General features: G+C 39.2%; 1 protein-coding gene across 2 annotated transcripts; it reads left to right on the plus strand.

Annotated features, from left to right (window-relative positions):
• The first annotated feature begins 7,757 nt into the window (after positions 1–7,757).
• Positions 7,758–12,563, plus strand: LOC103962879 (bifunctional 3-dehydroquinate dehydratase/shikimate dehydrogenase, chloroplastic). 2 transcript variants are annotated; one of them, XM_009375654.3, is made up of 11 exons: positions 7,758–8,072; positions 8,546–8,778; positions 10,081–10,186; positions 10,274–10,492; positions 10,587–10,933; positions 11,011–11,074; positions 11,219–11,327; positions 11,434–11,577; positions 11,800–11,948; positions 12,097–12,259; positions 12,383–12,563. In XM_009375654.3, the coding sequence occupies exons 1-11, from the start codon at positions 8,052–8,054 to the stop codon at positions 12,424–12,426; spliced, it is 1,599 nt and encodes a 532-aa protein (XP_009373929.2). In that variant the 5' UTR covers positions 7,758–8,051; the 3' UTR covers positions 12,427–12,563. The 2 variants fall into 2 exon arrangements, with proteins under 2 accessions (XP_009373929.2, XP_009373930.2); XM_009375655.3 differs by lacking the exon at positions 7,758–8,072 and adding an exon at positions 8,085–8,240.
• Positions 12,564–20,982: the final 8,419 nt, after the last annotated feature.

Raw genomic sequence — 20,982 nt, forward strand, 5'->3', positions numbered from 1 at the left:
ATGCCTTGACTAAAGCAGAAACCCCAGTGTTTATTAAAAAAAAAAAAAAATATATATATATATATATATATATAATATATCTTCTTGGTTATTGTTTTTGAATTTCTAAGTTAACTGATAAAATTGCAAGAATTGGAGTTTGGTTGATTTTATTTTAAAACTGGGAATTCACATTCTAGGGCTAAAACAGGTACAAGAATACCTACCACGAGGCAAACACCATGATAAACCAACCAAGACCAAAGCAGTGAACGGGGGATACAACCAACAGACACTTCAACCAAGTAAAAGTGTCACCCCAACCACCACCACAGCTAAGCTAATGAGGACACGGAACATCATCTTTACATAAGACATGAACTAATAAAGATGGAGACCTATCGACCCACACAAAATCACACATCTCCGTAAGACCAGCCAACGCAAGAGCATCCGTCGCCATATTGGCTGATCTTGGCACTCAAGACCAGCGACAGTCCTAGAAAGCCCCACTCAGCCTATTAACCCTTGCCAAGGTGGGGTAAGCCTCCCAACTGCCATTTTCAAGAGAACCACTTAGGCAAGAAATCGCTTCAAGAGAATCCGATTCGATAATGACAGAGTTAACACCTAGCCAGGCACCCAGCTCACACCCACGAAGCAGCGCCATAGCCTCAACCGCTGCAACATTAGGAGCCATAAGAGGATACCTCGCGGCTGCCAAGAAAGACCTCGCTCAGCCCTTATAACCACCCCCGCGAAACCCAACCTCGACACCTTGGACCAGCTGGCATCCACGTTAATTTTTTAAAATGGAGAATTAGGAGGAATCCACCGTGAAACTTGTCCCTCACCGCATGTAAAAAAGAACCTTAGCGACATAAGACCGAATCCAAATAAACCAGCAGGTTAACAAGACTGCCTGCAACCAAAGCACCCACGAATGGATACCAGCTCTATCAACTTTATAAGTAAGAGCACCACCAAACCAAATAGCATCCACCCATGGACAACGAAGGAAAAAATGCTCAACAGATTCATCTTGGCAAAGACAAATTGGACAGGTAAGGGAAGGGGATGATCGCCTTTTGAAAAGAGCACCCCGAGTTGGCAGGCCATTGTGCAGCGATAACCATAGGAAATGACGAATTTTAGGAGGCAACTCCAATTGCCAGATAATTTTCCAAACTTCCTTTGGGACCAAACGAGCACCAGGCAAGCGATGATCCCTCGAATCTAAGGACCTTGATTGAATCCACCGGTATCCCGACTTAACCGAATACCTACCATTCCTGCTAGCAGCCCAAACTAAACGATCATTCCTCCTTGGGGTCTCCCATAGGCGTATCTTTAATAGCCTCTTGATCCACCACTGAAATAAAAGGTTGCAGAAAGCCAAAATCCCACTCACGGGAAGATGGGTCAATTGGAGAGCTAACACGCAAATTTGTAGTGACCACTACCTCTCCAAGCGGCACGGGGTGCCCTGAAGGTAAAGATGGCAGCCACCTATCCACATAAACACACACCCCCTCACCCCCACCACATCCCCCCCCCCCACATTATCTGCCAATGTGGACCACTTTGAAGCAAATCCCCACCCGTGACCGTGAGGAGACTGGTCCAAGCCCATGAAGCCCTGCCCACTTTTTTGGCCTCCCAAAACGAACAGTTCGGGAAGTAACGGGCCTTGATAACTCGAGCCCACAACAAATCCGGTTCAGAAATTAACCGCCAACACTGTTGGGAAAGTAAAGCATCATTGAATTCTTGAAATTTTCTGAAGCCCAAGCCACCCAAATCCTTAGGAAGACCTAAGACCTCCTTTGACACCCAATGAATCTTCCGCATCCCCCTTTTACTTCCCCACCAAAAGCTAGCAACCATTGCATCTAATTCCTGACAAATAACCGCATGAAATTTGAAAATACTCATAGGATAGGCGAGAATAGCCTGGACCATAACCTTAATCAAAACTTATCTTCCCTCTCTTGACAAAGTGCTCTGTTTCCACCTTTGGAGCTTCCCCAAAATGCTCCCCTTCACATAAGTAAGGCCACGTTTCTTCGAACGACCCCAAATGGCAGGAACACCCAAATAAGTGTCCAGATTATCCACCACTAGCATACCAAGAATACTACCCAACTTAGCAGCAACCCCTTTTGGAACGTTTGCCCCGAAATACACACTTGATTTCTGCACATATTTTTGTAAAGTTTACAATGTTATTTAAATCAATTTCTGTGTACTTTAAAGGACATGGATCATCTTCGGATCCATGCATTCTAATCCTAGGGATCCACCAATCCGGGTAATTGAAATTTAATCCAACGGCTACAAACAGAGACTCATTTTAAAAGCTATAATAACTTTAGCCGTTTGATCAAATTTCAATGGTCCGGATTGGTGGAACCCTAGGATTAGGATGCATGGATCCAAAGAGGATCCATGTCCTACTTTAAAGCTTAAATATGAGGATAGTATTTTTTTTTTTTATACCACCGATGTCCAACACTAAATTCAAAGAAAAACTAATGAAAAGAGTTTGAAAACTTTGAGTTTTAACCAAAATGACAAAAATGTATTGTAAGTGAATAGTAGCATGAATGACTTTTTAGAGTAAAAATGTCCTTAACGTTAAAAGTGAACAGTACCAAAAATGTTTCGTTAAGACCCCTAAATTCAAATTTGGGTGTCATGAGGGAGGAAAACAATGTTCTAACCCACTTGTCTGACCCCTAATTTCCAAAATATGATGATATTTTATTTCATTATTATAGACACCGAAGCACCATAAATAATTAAATATGGGGATATTTTTTTTAATATTTAATTTTATTGAACTCTCATGTTTAAATATGATTTATGAGGAAAAAAGAATGCAAGTGGGATCAATTCGTAAGATAAGTTGTTACGATTCTTGATTTAATATGGATTTCAAAGTGAAACTTCGCTTTAGTCGATTTTGTATGTGTTCGTCAACACTCGAATAGTTGGGGAGCACGCAAGATTGATTTTTTATTTTTTACTTTTGTCAAATGATAGTAGTATTTGTTAAATTTGCAATGGAATGTTTTCATCATCAACGAGGATATTTAACAACCGCTCGAAAAAAAATCACTATGAGGAGGCCTAATGGTTAAGGACGGATTTTAAACTCTTATTCCATACAACGTATTTTGCGTTCCATTTATAAAGTTGATGAACAACACAATGGTGGCCAAAAAATGTCTGCTAAAATGCTTCTATGAGTCTTCCTAACCTTCAGCTATTAGGTTGTTTATTACATTATCCTATGAGAAAAAATAAGCTTGATAATTATTAAATATATATACACTGAGGAGTTCTCGGTTTAACTGTTTAAGAAGAAGCGCTATTGGATGTCCAGGTGAAGTAAAGGTGCCTTATCAGAAATTGTTTTCTTTCCCTGCAATTGTAGCATTTGAAATGATAGTACCTCTTCATATGTAGCATTTGTGTTCGATGAACTAACGTGTTATTCTTGTGTTGCGTTGGCGTTTATGATTTCAGTTTACGGCGTGGATCTTGACACTAGCAATGGCGGATTTCAGAGCAGTCCTACGCTGCTAAGTACGGAAAAATTTTCATTGTGACGGGAATACGGATGGTATACCACGTGTTTTTATGTAAGTGATGAGAAATTTTATTTTTTAAGTTATTAACTTTTAAAACACATATCTCACCATTTGCATAGTGATATGCGATGTACTACCTCGTGTGCCTGTCACACTGAAAAATTTCTCGCTGTGTACACTGCAAATGGGAACCACGGTGGACCAAATGCTGAATGAGACAAGGCTAAGGAAATCGGAGCAGATATTGTGGCAATCAGGCTTGACTGTTTGAGAAACTTCAATTCTCAGGGTGATCTCGAAATTCTTATTAAGCAGTTTGCCTACCCTCTTGTTACTTATAGTTAGAGGTAACGAAAACTTTTCAGTTGTCCCAGCTGAAAAATGTCGCAAATCATACTATCCTAGCGGCTGACGAGGAAGGTTATCTAGTTAGGACACTTTACGATAGTACAAACATCACAACCAAAATCGATCATTCTCTTTATTTTATCTAATTAAAGAAATAGATGGTTCATCATGTGGGCTACATGTTATTATAACCATTTATTTGTTCGTCACATATAGATGGCTAATCAATATTCTAATCGAACAAATTTTTCTAAACATTGTTTCTATTAGTTTATATTATTACAAAAAGAATGAAAGATTTCCTTAATTACGAAGTTTGTATGATAAAATGATACTTAAGAACTTTCATAAAAGGATCAAATTAACCAACACTAGTTGCGCTGATTAGTGCAAAGTTGAGGCTCAACCAAAAAAATCAAATACAACAATAATAGATGTTTGCTCACCTACGCACCTAAGTAGTGCGCATGACCTGGTAGATAGTGTATTGAAAATATAACTTTATTATAGTGATCATATATAATGTGTTGTCGTTATATCATCAATATAGTAAAGATACATCGTGGATACGAGTCATACACAAATCAATCCAGAATACGAGTACTAATGTCCAATAATGATATGGGGAGGTCAAGTAACACACGTTCTTATGCTTTGTTTTCTCTTTACACATCAAATCAATTGCATATTAAGGATATGATTGTTTGCCCTCCCCTCCCCATGTCCTCCCCATACCTTCATGTTTTATGCGGTTACGGTTAAGCCACATCAACATTTGCTTTTTATCTTATTATTTTTATAAAAAAATTAATATAAAATATTGACGTGGCTTATCCGTAACCGCACAAAGTAGGAGGGCATGGAGAGGGTATGGGAAGGGGAGAGCAAACAATCCATCTCCCTTTTGGAAAGCTCAAGAAAAGTTTGAATGGCAAGGGAGGGGCCAACAAAATGGACTGACCATCTGGAAAGCTCAAGAAAGGATTGGGATCCTCTCCTAAGCCAATGGAGAGGATCCTCCTGATCAAACATTGTGGACCGTTGAATTTTTATCCAACGACTATAATTATTATAACTTTAAAGAAAGATTAGATGAGGTTAGCTCTTCGGCATGGTCGCATGCCAGGTACCTACTCGCCCTCGAATGGGTGAGGATCATTACCACCAGAACCCCTCACCCATCCCTTTTCCACTATTTTTTTTTAATAATAAAAGAAAGTAAACGAAAAGGATACATATTGGGGACTATGCCAAGAACCACAAAGACAAAAACGATACATGAAAACGGTAATAAAGACAAAACGAATTGTCATGAGCATGAGCAGAGGTTACAAAATCTGCAATTATAGGTCACCAGTAATAAGCATAACTATCTACCCCAAAAGAAGCTAAAGCATTTTAACCTGATTTATGTGTACACTTAATAAATCCCATTTGACAAAGTTGCTAAAGACAATCCTATTCTATCATAAAATCAATTGGTAATATAAAGAGTAACAACTATTTGTAAACACATACAACATCCATTCTTTCTCGATATAAGAATAATACTCTCAACAAAATGCTTTTATCCACTTAATTTAAATTCCAAACCTAACCTCTACATTTAAAGAAACACAGGTACAACTTGACTACTTTGTCATCCCAGTCACTCGAGAGTCAAGATCCATAAGGTGGTTGTGGACCAACTCCATCGGATGAAGAGCATGGACTCCCGTGAAATCACATGCAACATGCAGGATTCAGAACCATACACGTATAAAACATTGTTGACCAAGAAAAATACATATGAAACATTAGTAGACAATGTTTGATATATGTCAATAATCTGTGATAAAATTATATATGCTGATAAATAATAAATGCAAATAGGAAATTAACAGAATATGAACATTGAAATAATATTGAAGATTGAGGCTTGCATACTGCAATGTCCTTGAAATAGAAATTTCATCACTACTCAGTGCTTGTAGTTCTACGGACGTCTACTTCACCATGATTCAACGATCAAGTCAGAATTCCAGCACCGGGAAAATTGACTTCTGGCAAATTTCTATGTGGTTCTCTCAGTAAGGATGTTTTAGATTATAGAAGAAGAATTGTTTGTTCTGTATTCTAAATATCATGCAGATGGATGTATATATAATATGATTATGCATATTCGCAACAGGTATGAGGAAGGGATGCATCTGTTGGGAAACATCTTCTCAGAGGGGTGTTTTCTTTCTACATTTTTCTCTTCAGACTTCTGAAAAGATGAGTCTGTTGGTAAAAATTAATTAATTAATTAAATTCTAAATTAATTAATTAATTATCAAAAGATGAGCCTTAATATATAATTAATCATAAGGCCTTAGATAATTAATATGTAAGTAATTATAATTACCAATTAATTAGTACATCACAAAGTCCAACCCTAAGGGTAAGCTTAATTTTAGTCTCCAAGGCATATCATTCTAATAACTTTTTATAAAGAATAAAGTCTTATAAAGTGAGGAAATCTTTTGAGAATGATCAATATAGGATAAAGAAATTTTTACTCAAAATTTCTACCAGATAAAACATGTTTTGTACGGATATCTATGAAAAAAAGTTCCCGCCTTATAAAATACAAACACACAAAAATAAAAAACTCGAAAACGTGAGCTGTTTTTATTTTTGTTTTTTTTTATTTGCACAGTTACTCTGCAAACTGCAAAAACAGATGCAGATACAGCCAATATACCCCCGCTCCAGGACTTGCAAGGGAGAGGCAAAATAACAGGTGGTTGGGGCAAATGGGAAACCCTGACCTTTTACAGTTTCCAATAGACAACTCTTGAAGATTTTTTTCCGTATGTTAAGAATACATCCTGATATATAAAGTGTTATATTATAAGTAGTTTGATTTTTTTTTTTTTTTTTAATATCTAACCACTTATATTAGAGTAAACTGTCTATAAGCCCTCTTAACTATTACCTAACTTTTGATTTCCTCTCTGAACTTTTTAATTGGAAAATGAAGGACTTAAACTAATTTTTTTTGGCCACTTTACTCCTGCTGTTAATTTTTCATTCATTCTATCCAAATTTCTGTTAAATGGAAGCATGTGCATAACAAGTGTGGGTAGTTCGGTCGCTTCATTCTTTAAAATAATTGAAAACATTACATTCTAAAATATAAACCTATGCAAATATGTGTGATTCTATAGCTTTTGTGTTTAAAGGTCTAGTGAAGTGACGCTTTTCTCCACAAAAGAGAGTTACATGGTGTGCACATGATAAGAGTTAACATTAATTTGGATAAAATTTCTTAAAAACTAATGGTAGGAAGAAAATGGGCCAAAAAAATTAGTTTAAGTCCTTAATTTTCCAATTAAAAAGTTCAGGAAGGAAATCGAAAGTTGAGTGATAGTTCAAATGGCAAATTGATAGTTTAACCCTTATATTATGACGCTTCATATATCGGGTCATATTCCTAGCATACTTCTATATATGTCGAACAAATCGACGATTGTAATTATGCTAACAAATAATATTTTAATAATTGATTGTCAATTTGTTGATTCATATGAATAATTAAATAATCTTTAAATCGGAATAATTTGTAGACTTAATAAAAAAAAAGTGAACAAGTCAAGATCGAATTGACAACTATAAAGTAAAAAAAATTAAAAGAAAATCCAGACATCTGAAGACTTATCAGAAGTGCGCAAAAATCCAAATAGGGTCCATCCCCAGACGGACAAGTAAGAAGGCCAGCTTGATAATTCCAACTTGCTTCGTCTACCTACTACCTTCGCGGTTGCTGCTTTGCTCCTCTGCCCCTCTGTCGATGAACTACCGATTCCAAACTTTCAAAAGTTAGTTTGTGTCGGTAAAAAATTCATTAACACAAATGCAAAAGCTGATAGAAGATTAATTAACTGCCATTTACAGATTGAAAATCCTCCGTTTTTTACTTTGCAGGATCGGAAAATATAGCGTTGTTCTGTCCTGTTTCTATATATTTCCACCTAACCCCAACCACCAACCTCACTTTCTCTCTCTCATCTCTTTTTCTCTCGCTAGTCTGTATAGAAAAGGAGTTTATTTTGCTGACATTGGTCGCCAGCTTTGAACCTCCAAGCTTCACGCAATCGACCGACAATGACGCTCGACACCCTTCCGGTAATCTTTCTCTTTCTGCACCCAAGTTCTCTCTCTACTCTGTTTTATCTCCCTCTCTCTCCCTCTCCGTGTTCTGTTTTGTTGTTAAGAGGCACTGAGGATCGTGATTAGTATTTTTCGGATTTGAATGCTACTTGTTTGATTCTTGGTTTTCTGGGGACCGAACTGGTAAATAATCCGACCCTTTTGTTTGGTTGCTGAGAAAATGGAGGGAAAGGGAAAATGAAACAGAAGATTTGGGGTATTGGGTTTAGTGGGTTTTTAACTTTTTATTTGTTTTCATTGCTAACCAAAAAATTCAGTTCATTTTTGCTTCAAATGTATGAAAAATCTGATGCCATTTGGTTCTTCTCCCCTGTTTTCGAAGAAAATTCAGGGGAAGAAATTTAGTAAGTAGGTGTTTAAGCTTGATTTTACTTTCCTGCTTTGAATTGTATACTCATTTTTGTTTGATTTGTTTGGTGAGATTTCAGTTGGCTGCTTCGGATCTTCATATCATGGATGGAAGTCGAAGAAATTCGACACTGATATGTGCGCCGGTGATGGCGGAATCAGTTGATCAGATGCTGGTCCAAATGGGGAAGGCAAAGGAAGTTGGCGCTGATCTCGTTGAAATTCGGGTGGATTTCTTGAAGAACTTCAATCCAAGACAAGATCTCGGCGCGTTGATTAACCAAAGTCCCTTGCCCACCCTTGTCACTTACAGGTAATTGTTGAATATATTGGTTTATCACATAGGGCAGGCTTGTTTGCCCCCACTAGTCTTCACTAGCTGGGATTACTAGTCCTTGTTTTGTGCGAAAAAGGACTAACTTTAATGAAACTAAGTCGGATTCGTGTCAAATAAGTCCTTTGCTAGGTGATCTTAGTGGGACCCCCCGGAGAAACGTATGAGATTACTAATTCCGTCTCCAAACCTGCGTCGTTTGCATGCTGCGTCGTCTGCAAGCATACTTCTCTGCAACTTCATCTGACCACCCATGCCCAGATCTGAAACCCAGCCCCACCCACCGCCTCAATCTCATACTTCAACTCCCAAAATTTGAAATAAAAAAAAAAGTAAAACAATAACAACAACAATAATCCAATACAAAAATTCTTCTTTTTTTCTCAAAAAATTTCGAAAAAAATCAGAGAAGGCGCGAGAAATAGAGAGCGGCGGCGAAGTCCATGGCGATGGATCCCGAAAGGACGAAGACTTTTGCACAATTTTAACTTGCCTTGGGATTTGAAGTGGCAGCAATAGTTTAGGGGAATCATAAAGAAAAGCAAAAGAAGTTCACCAACAAAAAAAAGAAAAGAAAAGGAAAAGAAAAGAAAATGGTGATGAAAGACGCAAAATCGAGGGAGGAGAGAGAGAGTGAGAAGGTGGAGAAAAGGAAAGGTAGAGAAAGGGAGGAGATATCGAGGGAGGAGAGAGAGAGTGAAAAGGTTGATTAAAGGAGAGGTAGAGAAAGGGAGAGACTGTGGAAAGAAAAAGAAAGAAAAAGAAAGAGAAAAGAAAAGGTGGAAAGAAAGAAAATGGCTAAAAAGTATTTGAATCTCAAAAATAATTTAGTTTCTTAATTGAACTAAATGCTCTATTATTCTTATACTATTTAGTTCATGTCAAATCAATTTTTAGTTCTTGAAGCTAGTTCAATTCGAAATAGTCTAATGTAACAAACACACACTTAGTTTGATACAATCTATTCACATTACTAGTTAGTCACAGTTCCCGGATTTTAAGAATTTGATAACGATTGCATTGCCTTTTATGCGTATGGGATCGAATAATGTCTGCCGAGAGTCTCAAGTAATGAGTTTTTCGGTGCCGAGCAAACGCGTTAGATTAAGGGCTACGAGCAGTTTGATTGATTGCTTTGTTTATGTTGTTTTAGTCGCTTCATGTTCAAAATGGCCTTGTTGCTATTTAAATGTTTTCGTGTTTATCGAATTCAGTTTGGCAGTGTAGTGTTTCTGTTAAGTGTAGTCTTGCAACATTTCTTACGCATCATCTACCTTGTAGGCCATCATGGGAAGGTGGACAGTATAAGGGCGACGACAAACAGCGACAAGATGCACTGCGTGTAGCCATGGAATTGGGAGCGGATTTTATCGATGTTGAACTTAAGGTACGAATCTCACGTATCGTTGAAAAGTTTCTATAGAAAGCTTTATCTTCTTCCGATTTTACTGACTAGAGTTTTTCTGTTTTGAAGGTGGCCGATGAGTTCTACAATTCCATTCAAGGGAAGAAGCCGGAAAAGGTCAAAATCATTGTTTCGTCACACAACTATGAGAAAACTCCGTCCTCTGAGGAAATAGGTGATCTTGTTGCAAGGATACAAGCTACGGGAGCTGACATAGTTAAGATCGCAACAACTGCCTTAGACATCACCGACTCTGCACGTGTATTTCAAGTATTAGTGCATTCTCAGGTAAGTGACTCAAGCGCGTTGATCTGATTTTGAGTTAATCTCATTATACGGCAGCTTCTGCAATGTGTGAATGACATTTCAACTGATACTCTAGGTCCCAATGATAGCACTTGTTATGGGCGAGAAGGGTTTGATCTCACGCGTTCTTAGTGCAAAGTATGGTGCATTCCTCACATTTGGTACGATAGAGGCTGGAGTAGTATCAGCCCCTGGCCAGCCCACCGTAAGAGATCTATTGGACTTATACAATTTCAGACTTATAGGAGCCGATACCAAAGTACATGGTGTGATAGGAAATCCTATTCGTCACAGCAATTGCCCTCTTCTTTACAATGCAGCATTCAAATCTATCAATTTCAATGGAATTTATCTGCCTTTGTTGGTTGATAACGTTGCAAATTTTATTGATACCTACAACTCACCGGATTTCGCTGGATACAGGTAAAATCTGATCTCAGAAGCTTCAAGCTTCAGAATAGCATACTTTTGATTCTGGAAATAACTTTTGTATGTAATAGTTGTACAATTCCTCACAAGGAGGCAGGATTGAAGTGCTGCGATGAAATTGATCCACATGCCAAGGTACCTTATTTCTTTCATATCTTTCGGACATTTTGTCATAGCATCCCATCCCGACTCCTTTCAATATTTTGACATTAAATTTCTCTAGGCAAGATCATTGAGCCTTCTAGCAGTTGTATTTTTCTCAGTAAAATCATTTTACAGGAAATAGGAGCTATTAATTGCATGATCAGGAACCCGGCTGATGGGAGATTAAAAGGCTACAATGTTGACTATCTAGGAGCAACTGCAGCAATTGAGGAAGGACTGCGAGGTTGCTTTGCATTTCACAAGCTATAGAATATTCATGTACTAACCATTTAAAAAAATATGGACCGAGCTATTTTAGTGTTGAACAACCGCTATAACTTTCTGCGCAGCGTTGAATGGTTCAAGTAATGGATCTGGTTCCCCGTTAGCTGGTAAATTATTCGTGGTCATGGGAGCTGGTGCTGCTGGAACAGCACTTGCATATGGCGGAAAACAAAAGGGAGCAAGAGTGGTAGTTGCCAATCGCACGTATGGTGAGAATCTTCTGCTTTTACTCTGACAGCCAAGTGATTGGTCTTAAACTCTTAATCCGTAATGAGTTAAATGTTTAAAATGATGGAAATTAAGAAAAAATGGAAACCGAAACATGTTGTAAAGGTTAATTAAATTCATTCTCTCCCATTCTCTCCTTGTCAGCTTGAATTGACCGTCCTATCTCTTAGCGAATTCCTTCTTTTTTTTCTTCTGAATGCTAGACAAAGCCAAGGCACTTGCAAATAAAGTTGGAGGAGAAGCTATTACTCTTGCGGCATTGGAAACTTTCCATCCAGAGGATGGAATGGTTCTTGCAAACGCCACATCGGTTGGAATGGAACCAAGAATTGATCAAACACCGTTATCCAAGGTTTGTCCGGATAACATGTGAAGTGATCAATTTGATAAAAAGATTATGCTTTCTTGGATTTGTGTGACCATTATGTAGCGGCACATTATGATTAAGATTGTCGCACAAATCTCTTTATTGTTTGACATATCTTTGCTCCTTTTGACAGAACGCTTTGAAGAACTATTCTTTAGTGTTTGATGCCATTTATACACCTACATGGACAAGACTCTTACAAGAAGCACAAGAGTGTGGAGCAGCCGTTGCTTTCGGGACAGAAATGTTCCTCAATCAAGCATTTGTACAGGTTGAAAAGTTCTCTGGTTCACCTGGTAAGTTCAACATGAAAGGCTTAAAAATTTTGTAACTTTCTCCGTAAAATCTTCCTGCATATTACCCGCCCTTTCAACCGTTATCTTATCATGCTCCTTTTCTATCATTGTTCACTAATGCAGCACCAAAGCATCTGATCAGGGATGTGTTGGCAAGAAATACATGAGGAACGTGTCTCAAGTCTCTCGTTCCCGATCAATCCTGAACTTTTCCAGCTGTGGTTAATTCATTTCGATTTGGACTTTTTGGCAAGTAGCCATTCACTTATCCTGTTGTACCAATAAAAGTTTCAATTATCTCGCCTATGGGATGTACCAATAAAAGTTTCAATTATCTCGCCTATGGGATGTCAAGTACTTCTGTGAACATGAAGTTCGAAACTTGTCGTGTCTACGCCAGACTGTAAATATTTGGCGACAAGTGTCCTTCGACAAGAAAGGATTTTTTTTTCTGTAGCGAAACCCCTAAAACTTCTAGAGAATGTTTGAAGTCCATTCTGGTCTCTTCTGTTTGAGATTTCAATGTCCACTAGCACAATGAAATGCAAAAAGAAAATATGGAGAAACAATAAGCACCAAGTCTATTAGGTAGATACATATAAAGCCAACCATTTTGGTGGGGAAAATTGGTATATGACTACATCCAAATGCAAAAGAGCTAGATGACTTGTATTGCAATCTGCATGACTTTGGAAGGCAAGAAATATGCTCTCTGTTTCACTGCATGAACAAATTATAAATGTATTTTAATTGCAAAAAATACAAATTCATAATTTGTTCATGCAATGCAACGGAAACCATATATATTTCTTACTTCCCAAAATCATGCATATTGCAATAAGAGTCATCTAGCTCTTTTGCATTTGGATTTAGTCACTGCCAATTTTTCCCACCAAAATGCTTAGTCTTAGGTTGACTTTATAACGTAATAGACTCGGTGCTTATTGCTGTCTACATATTTTCTTTTTTCATTTCATTGCGCTGGTTAAAATGGTTTATGCTCTTTTACATTTTTCTTTTTTCTATTTTTTCTTTTCAATTTGTTTGTCTTGCTTAATTTCTTTTAATTTTTTTAAACTTTTGCAATGTTGAATTATAAATATATTTTAATTGCAAAAAATGTGACCTCATAGCTACCACCCAGGAAGACTTAACTAAGCACTACGGACTAAAGCGTAGAAAAATACATGTGCTACGTATGCAAACAACTTTTTAATTTTAAAGATGGGATAGTAGCAAATGCCCTTGTCTCACACAAAAAAGGAGGAAAGTTCTTCAATAACTGCTATAATATGTATTACATGGAATCTGACAAGGAGCACAACTGCTACCTTTGTGCTCATATTCCATGTAGTACAAATTACTGCCGCACAACTTTTCCTATTCTTTTTTGTGTGAGACATAGGCATATGCTACTATCCCACCTTGAAATAAAAAAGTTGTTCGAATATAGACCTATAATTTTCCACATTGACATGCTTGAGTCCATTGTGGTTGGTGAAGTGTTCCGTGATGTTAGCTATGAACTCACAGTTCTCACAATTATAATATATTGTTAATTAAACAATGCAAAAGAAGAAAGAAAAAAAATATTTAAAGGAATTAAGCAAAAAAATGAGCAAGACAAACAAATTAAAAGGAGAAAATAGAAAAAGGAAAAGGGAAACAAAGCACAAACCTTTCTAAGAGCAATGAAATGCAAAAAGAGAGACAGTAAATAAGCACAAAGTCTATTAGCTTCATATATATAGGCACAAAAATGCAAAAGAGATAACTCTTATTGCAATCTACATGACTTTGGTAGGCAAGAAATTTGAGTCAAAGAACACACTTTTCATGATTTTATGGAAGAAAATAAAAAAGCATCAAACATTTTTTTATGGTAGTGTTGCAAAGGAAATAGAAAACATGTATATATAAGCTAGATTTGTGTGGAAGCACTTTTAAAATGACTTAAAGCATTATTGATGAGAGTGTTTTTGGAACCAATCCTTATTAAAAATGCAAGTGTATTATAAAAAAGAATTTAAAATGCTACCTGCAAAAAATACATAAACGAGCCCATATAAACTACCACATCATATGATTTACAAAATTTAATTTAAATAGTTGGTCTTCTTAACATTACCCAACTCTAAATATGTGCATCATAGATGAATGTACGTATTTATAAAAAAGGGTAAATACCGCTTCCACCTCTTGAGAGCATCACCTTGTCCACGTATTTTCTATTTACGTAAATATTTTATATTTATAACTATTCATTTACTTAAGGAGAATGAAACCCAAAAATGGAATTTCATGGAAAACTCGAGACTCCTCCCCACTGACACCCCCCCCCCCCCCCCACCTCACCAGTACACACCCTCTCTCTCCGCTGTGTTAGAATATGTGATTGCAGTTCTCTTCATGTGGAGGATTATATGAAGATACTAGTGTGGGAATCTTCCTCTTTACATTACGAGAAAATTTTTAGTGTGCTTGAAAGTTTTGAAACACGAGAAGAAACATTACATGCCATTGTACAATATGAAGTCTACTCACTCTACCATATGAAGTCCACTCACTCTAACACGCTTTGCCTCCAAATGTTCATATGGTAGACTTCATATTGTACAATGTGAGACGAAGCGAATGTGAGAGGAACATTTGGAGGCAGAGCGCGTTAGAGTGAGTAGACTTCATATGGTAGGAAAGAATTCTTTCCTACCATATGAAGAATTCTTTCCTACCATATGAAGTCTACTCACTCTAACGCGCTCTGCCTCCAAATGTTCCTCTCACATTCGCTGCCTCTCTCTCAGCGGAAACCCTAGCAATCTACAATCACCAGTAAGCTCTCTCTCTCTCAGCGGAAACCCTAGCAACCTCTAGTGTCGATAGGAGGAATATAGGGACATTTCTTTGCTCCAGCCATTTTCTGTGATTTTAAAAGGCTAAACACTTGTAACTCGAGTGAAAGGAGAAGACCTAACGTTTGTCTTTCTCCCAAAGACCAGTTGTTTCTTCATTGTCTGTATTTCGTTGTGCTTAGGGTTGTTTCCGTTGGTTTTGTGAGCTCTTTTTTTTGTGAAAGGCACAGTGATTTTGGGATGGTAAATTAAGAAGATTTTAGAAGGGAGGCTTGGATGCTTTATGGGACAAAAATTATGCTTTTGGGGTTCACTTTAGGCTTCTGTTTCTTTGAAAATCTGGGGAGTTTCCATTTTTCTCCATTAATATTATATTTGCTGCTTTGGTCCTCATAGATTGTGTCCTCATAGATTGTATTTGTCCTCATAGATTGTATTTGTTTTGATTCTAAATCAGTCATGGAGTGCAACAAAGAGGAAGCGTTTAAGGCACTGCAACTATCCGATGTAAAAATGCCAAAACAATGATTTCACAGGAGCAAGGAAGATGGCTCAAAAGGCACAACGACTCTTCCCTGGGCTTGAGAGCATTGATAAATTACTTACAGTCTGTGAAGTTCACCGTTCAACGGAGAACAAAATAGGTGGATTTGAAATGGAATGGTATATAATTCTTCAGATAAAAAAATCGGACGCTGATGATGTAACGTAACCATCAAGAAACAATACGGGAAGCTGGCCTTGTTACTTCATCCTGATAAGAATAAGTCTGCTGGTGCGGAGGCTGCTTTTAAGTTGATCGGGGAAGCAGTAAGCGTGATGGCAGACCAAGCAAAGCGCTCTACGTATTACATGAAGCGTAGAGCTCAAGTGAAAACTGGTTCTTCACCATCAGCTCAACCGACAAATGGAAACTTATTTGTCAGGAAACAAAACAATACTCCTCAGTCACGGTTCCCACCAGACACATTGATGTAGAACTGCGGTAGTATTAGGGTGAGCAAGGGTGTGATGGGACCGAGAGGAAGTAAAAGATCGAGGAGACGAATTAGGGGTCGAAGAGACGAAAGGAAAGGGAAAGAAATCAGGGAGTTCTAGTAAGGAGATTTTTTCATTCATCAAAGTTCAATTAAAAGATTACAATCTGCTCTATTTATAGAGACAAACTTTGAAACATTAGGAAAGCAATTTAACTAATAAGAAATCCTTTAACAACAGGGAATTCTTAACTAAAATAGGAAAACTAATAAAAGGAAAGCTAATCCAAATAGAATTAGGAGATGCATTCTGCATCATTCTCCCCTACTGAAAAGAACTCGACACAGGCGAGTAAGCCAATATTAAGGACAACGACGACGTTTGTAAGTATGGATGATAGGAGGACGGGATGCTGCCAAATCAAGATCCTTAAGAGCATCCTGATAATGGTGCAAAAGACTGGAATCCAACTCGCGAAATTCAGCTTCTGTAATCCAAGTATCCTCAGTAGCAGGCTTTCCCACCCAACGAACCAGATAACGGGTCAATCCTCCAGTAGACGAAGTCACAACTTCATGATCCAAAACATCAGCAATCTGCTCTGTAGGGGCAGAAATAGTGGACGGAAGTCGTGGTGCCATAGGAGGAATGGAACTCTGAGTAACATCCATCGACAGAGGTGGAGAAAAGGTTCCCCGATAAGGAGATAAGTCAGAAACATTAAAAATGGGACTGATCTGCATCGTGTCAGGTAACTCAATCAAATAAGCATTGGACCCAAGCTTCCTAAGGACACGATAAGGACCCATCGAACGAGCATGAAGCTTTTTAAAAGATTGCTTAGGAAAACGCTCAGGACAGATCCGCACCATAACAAAATCCCCCTGCTGAAACTCCTGGTGACGACGATGAGCATTAGCTGCCAGTTGATAACTGTCGGTGTGCATAGCTATTTGCCGACGGACGTCATCATGCAGTTGTCTAATATGTTCAGCAAATGACGTAGCAGAGTCGGAGGCGCGGGCAGCCATAGGAAGAGCAACTAGATCCACAGGTGATCGGGGAGAAAACTCGTGAACAACCTCAAAAGGACTTTTACCGGTGCTTCGATTAACTGAGTTGTTATAAGCAAACTCAGCCACAGGCAACAAGAGATCCCAATTACCAGGCTTGTCCCCAACTAAACAGCGAAGTAAATTTCCAAGACTGCGATTAACCACCTCCGTTTGTCCATCCGTTTGGGGATGGAAAGCGGAGGAAAACTTCAAAGTAGTCCCGAAAAGCTTCCACAAAGTTTTCCAAAAATAACTAACAAATTTGACATCATGATCAGAAACAATAGAGACAGGGAGGCCATGCAAACGAACTACGTCCTTAAAAAATAATTTGGCCACATGAGAAGCATCGGTATTTTTGGCACAAGGTAGAAAATGCGCCATTTTAGAAAAGCGATCAACTACGACAAAGATAGAGTCATGGCCGCGACTAGTCTTAGGTAAACCAAGCACAAAATCCATACTAATATCCTTCCAAGGAGCATGAGGGATTGGTAGAGGGGTATACAGACCTGTGTTACGTTTGCGAGATTTAGCTAGCTGACATGTGCGGCATTGTGAGAGGAGCCGAGCAACATCACGTTTTAACGACGGCCAATAGAAACGATCTTCCACCAAGGCAATGGTTTTATCTTTGCCAAAATGTCCAGCCAAACCACCACCATGTAGTTCCCAAATAAGGAATTCACGAAGAGAAGTACGAGGAATGCATAATTGGGTTTTCCGAAACAAGAACCCATCCCTTGTGATAAAGTCCACATACTCACGACGGTTACCGTTGGAAACTTCATGGAAAATAATTCCAAAATCTGGACACGACGAATACTCGTCCTTAATACGATCAAACCCAGTGACCTCAACTGTCATTGTGTGCAAAATAGTAGCCACACGACTAAGGGCATCAGCTGCCTTATTGTCAATGCCTGGACGGTGTCGTAAAACAAACGTAAAGATCTGTAAATATTCGGACCACTTGACATGTCGACTGCTAATGGTGCGTTGAGAGTGGAGATATTTCAAAGCTTGATGATCGGAATATAGCACAAATTCGTTTGGCAATAGGTAATATTGCCAATACCGAAGGGCCTGTACCACAGCATAAAACTCCTTGTCATAAGTAGAATAACGTTGCTTTGCTGCATTAAGTTTCTCACTAAAGTAGGCTACTGGATGTCCTTCTTGGCTAAGCACGCCACCAATTCCGACTCCGGAAGCGTCGCATGCCACTTCAAAGACTTTAGTCAAATCAGGATGTCGAAGAACAGGTGCTTGACTCATCTTTTGCTTCAAAATTGTAAAGGTCGTGGTAGCTGCAGGGTTCCAAAGAAACGCTCCTTGTTTCATGCAATCAGTTATTGGTGCCATAATAGTACTGAACCCGGGAATAAATCGGCGATAAAAAGAGGCGAGACCATGAAAGCTGCGTGCCTCTGTTAATGTCGTAGGTGTTGGCCAACGGGTAATAGCCTCCACTTTAGTGGGATCGGTGCTAACCCCAGCTGCAGAAATATTGAACCCCAAAAATAGAACTTGCGGTTGAAGAAACGAACATTTGGGTAAGTTAGCATACAGTTTTTCCGCTCGTAATGTAAAGAATAGTGAGTGAAGATGTTTGAGATGTTCTTCTCTAGAGTGGCTGTATACGAGGATGTCATCAAAATAAACCACCAGAAATTTGCCAATATAGGGCCGTAACACATGAGTCATCACCCTCATAAACGTGCTAGGTGCATTGGACATGCCAAAGGGCATAACAAGCCACTCATATAAACCATCAGGGGTTTTAAACGCGGTTTTCCACTCATCTCCTTCACGAATTCGGATTTGATGGTAACCACTGCGAAGATCTATCTTAGAAAACCATTGGGAACCAGCCAAATCATCCAACATATCCTCAAGTCGCGGTATCGGGAAACGATACTTAACTGTAATTTTATTTATGGCACGACTATCCACACACATTCGCCAGGAGCCATCTTTTTTTGGTGTAAGGAGAACTGGAACAGCACAAGGACTTAAACTATGACGAATAAAACCCTTAGCCAGCAACCCCTGGATTTGTCGATTTAATTCCGCTCGCTCAGGTGGGTTCATACGATAATGGGGAAGGTTAGGAAGTTGTGAACCAGGAACAAGGTCGATGGCATGCTGAATCTCTCGTGCTGGAGGTAGTTCATCTGGTAAGTCCTCAGGTATAACATCAGAGAATTCCGTGAGTAGCTGCCGTATGGGTTCGGCAAATGGAGTGGGGGTACATTTAGAGACCGGTTTAAGCAAGAGAGCAAAGACCACCCCCGTGTCTTGTAGTTCCTGTGTAAAATCTACAAGTGATAAGATACTTAAACGATGCTCCGAAGCCTTCCCGTTTAAGGGCAGTGTCGGTTGAACCTCCTTAATTGGTTTGATGGCTGGATTGGAAGGCTTGAGGGTTATGTTTTTCCCTTCATGTTGGAAAGTATAGGTGTTCTCTCGGCCGCAACTTTTGACGTTACGGTCATAAAGCCAAGGCCGGCCTAGTAGTACATGTGCAACACTCATAGGTAGGATATCACAATAAAGTTTCTCGTGACAGGGACCCAATTGAAGAGGAACAAGACATCTTTCAGTAACAGGTAACCTAGTTTTATCTACCCAGCCGACTTGAAAAGGATGGGGATGTGGTTCGGCCTGAAGGTGAAGACGATCGACGGCAGCTTTCGAAATAACATTCAGCGTACTTCCCCCATCAATAACTAGCTGGCATCGAGTGGTACCACAAGGGACATAAGTCTGGAAGATACTTGTGCGTTTCCATGAATCAGGAGGTGGAGGTGTAGATGCTGAATAAATACAACGCATAACACTTAGTTGTTGCAATGCTTCTTCCTCACAACAATTATCAAGGTCGGGATCATAAATAGGTTCAAGGGGCTCCACATACTCATCCACACGAGGGTCCTCAGTGTTGGAGCTAATATTTAAAGTTCTGTGGGGGCAACGGGAGGCGATGTGGCCCTTAGCATGGCAACGATAGCATTCGAGGTGAGTAGCCGTGGATGGGGCTGGTCCCTTCTCTATGGCAGGTACCGTGGGAGCAGGTGGACCAGTGATGCCATATTTGGAACTTGGATTACTGCGGTTTGGAGCAGAAGTGGAAGGATACCCGGGAGTCCCGGTGTACCTACGTTGTGGGCGCAAAAAGATTTCAGCTTCCAATGCATGGCAATATGCATCTTCCAAAGTATACGGACGGAACCGACGGACTTCACGCTTGATATCGTCACGAAGACCATGAATAAAACGAGACATGGTGATGTCGGGTTCTTCACGAAGCCCCGCACGTATTTTGTGTTCAATAAAACGAGCGTGGAATTCTGTAACGGTAAAACTTCCTTGTGAAAGGGTCCATAACTGATCATACAATTGATGGCGATAAAATGTAGGAAGATATTGTTCGCGAAGCTTGAATTTCATCTCGTCCCAAAGAGTCACAGGCTGTTGTCCCAGTTGGTATAGTTGCTCCTCCACGGAATTCCAATATTGTCTAGCGGCTCCCTGTAATGACATCTTACCAATGCGTAGTTTATAAGCATCCGTCAAATCATACCAAGCAAAATAATCTTCCAGGCCTTGGATCCAATCAAGAAACATCGTAGGATCCCCACGACCATCAAAAGTAGGAGCGATAGGTTTGATGTGGCGGATGATCTCGTTGTCAAACTGGCGAGGGGGATGAGGGTACTGATCATGTGGAGCGGGTGGTAGGTTTAGAGCCTGAGGAGTCACTGGAGGAGGACCTATTGTATGTTGGTTATAATGGCGTGGCGGCATAGACCCAGTGGAGTTAAGCGGCATTTCG

Source organism: the organism of the source record quoted next, unplaced genomic scaffold (assembly GCF_019419815.1).
Source record: "Pyrus x bretschneideri cultivar Hongxiangsu unplaced genomic scaffold, Pyrus_bretschneideri_v1 Contig48, whole genome shotgun sequence".
NCBI lineage: Eukaryota > Viridiplantae > Streptophyta > Magnoliopsida > Rosales > Rosaceae > Pyrus > Pyrus x bretschneideri.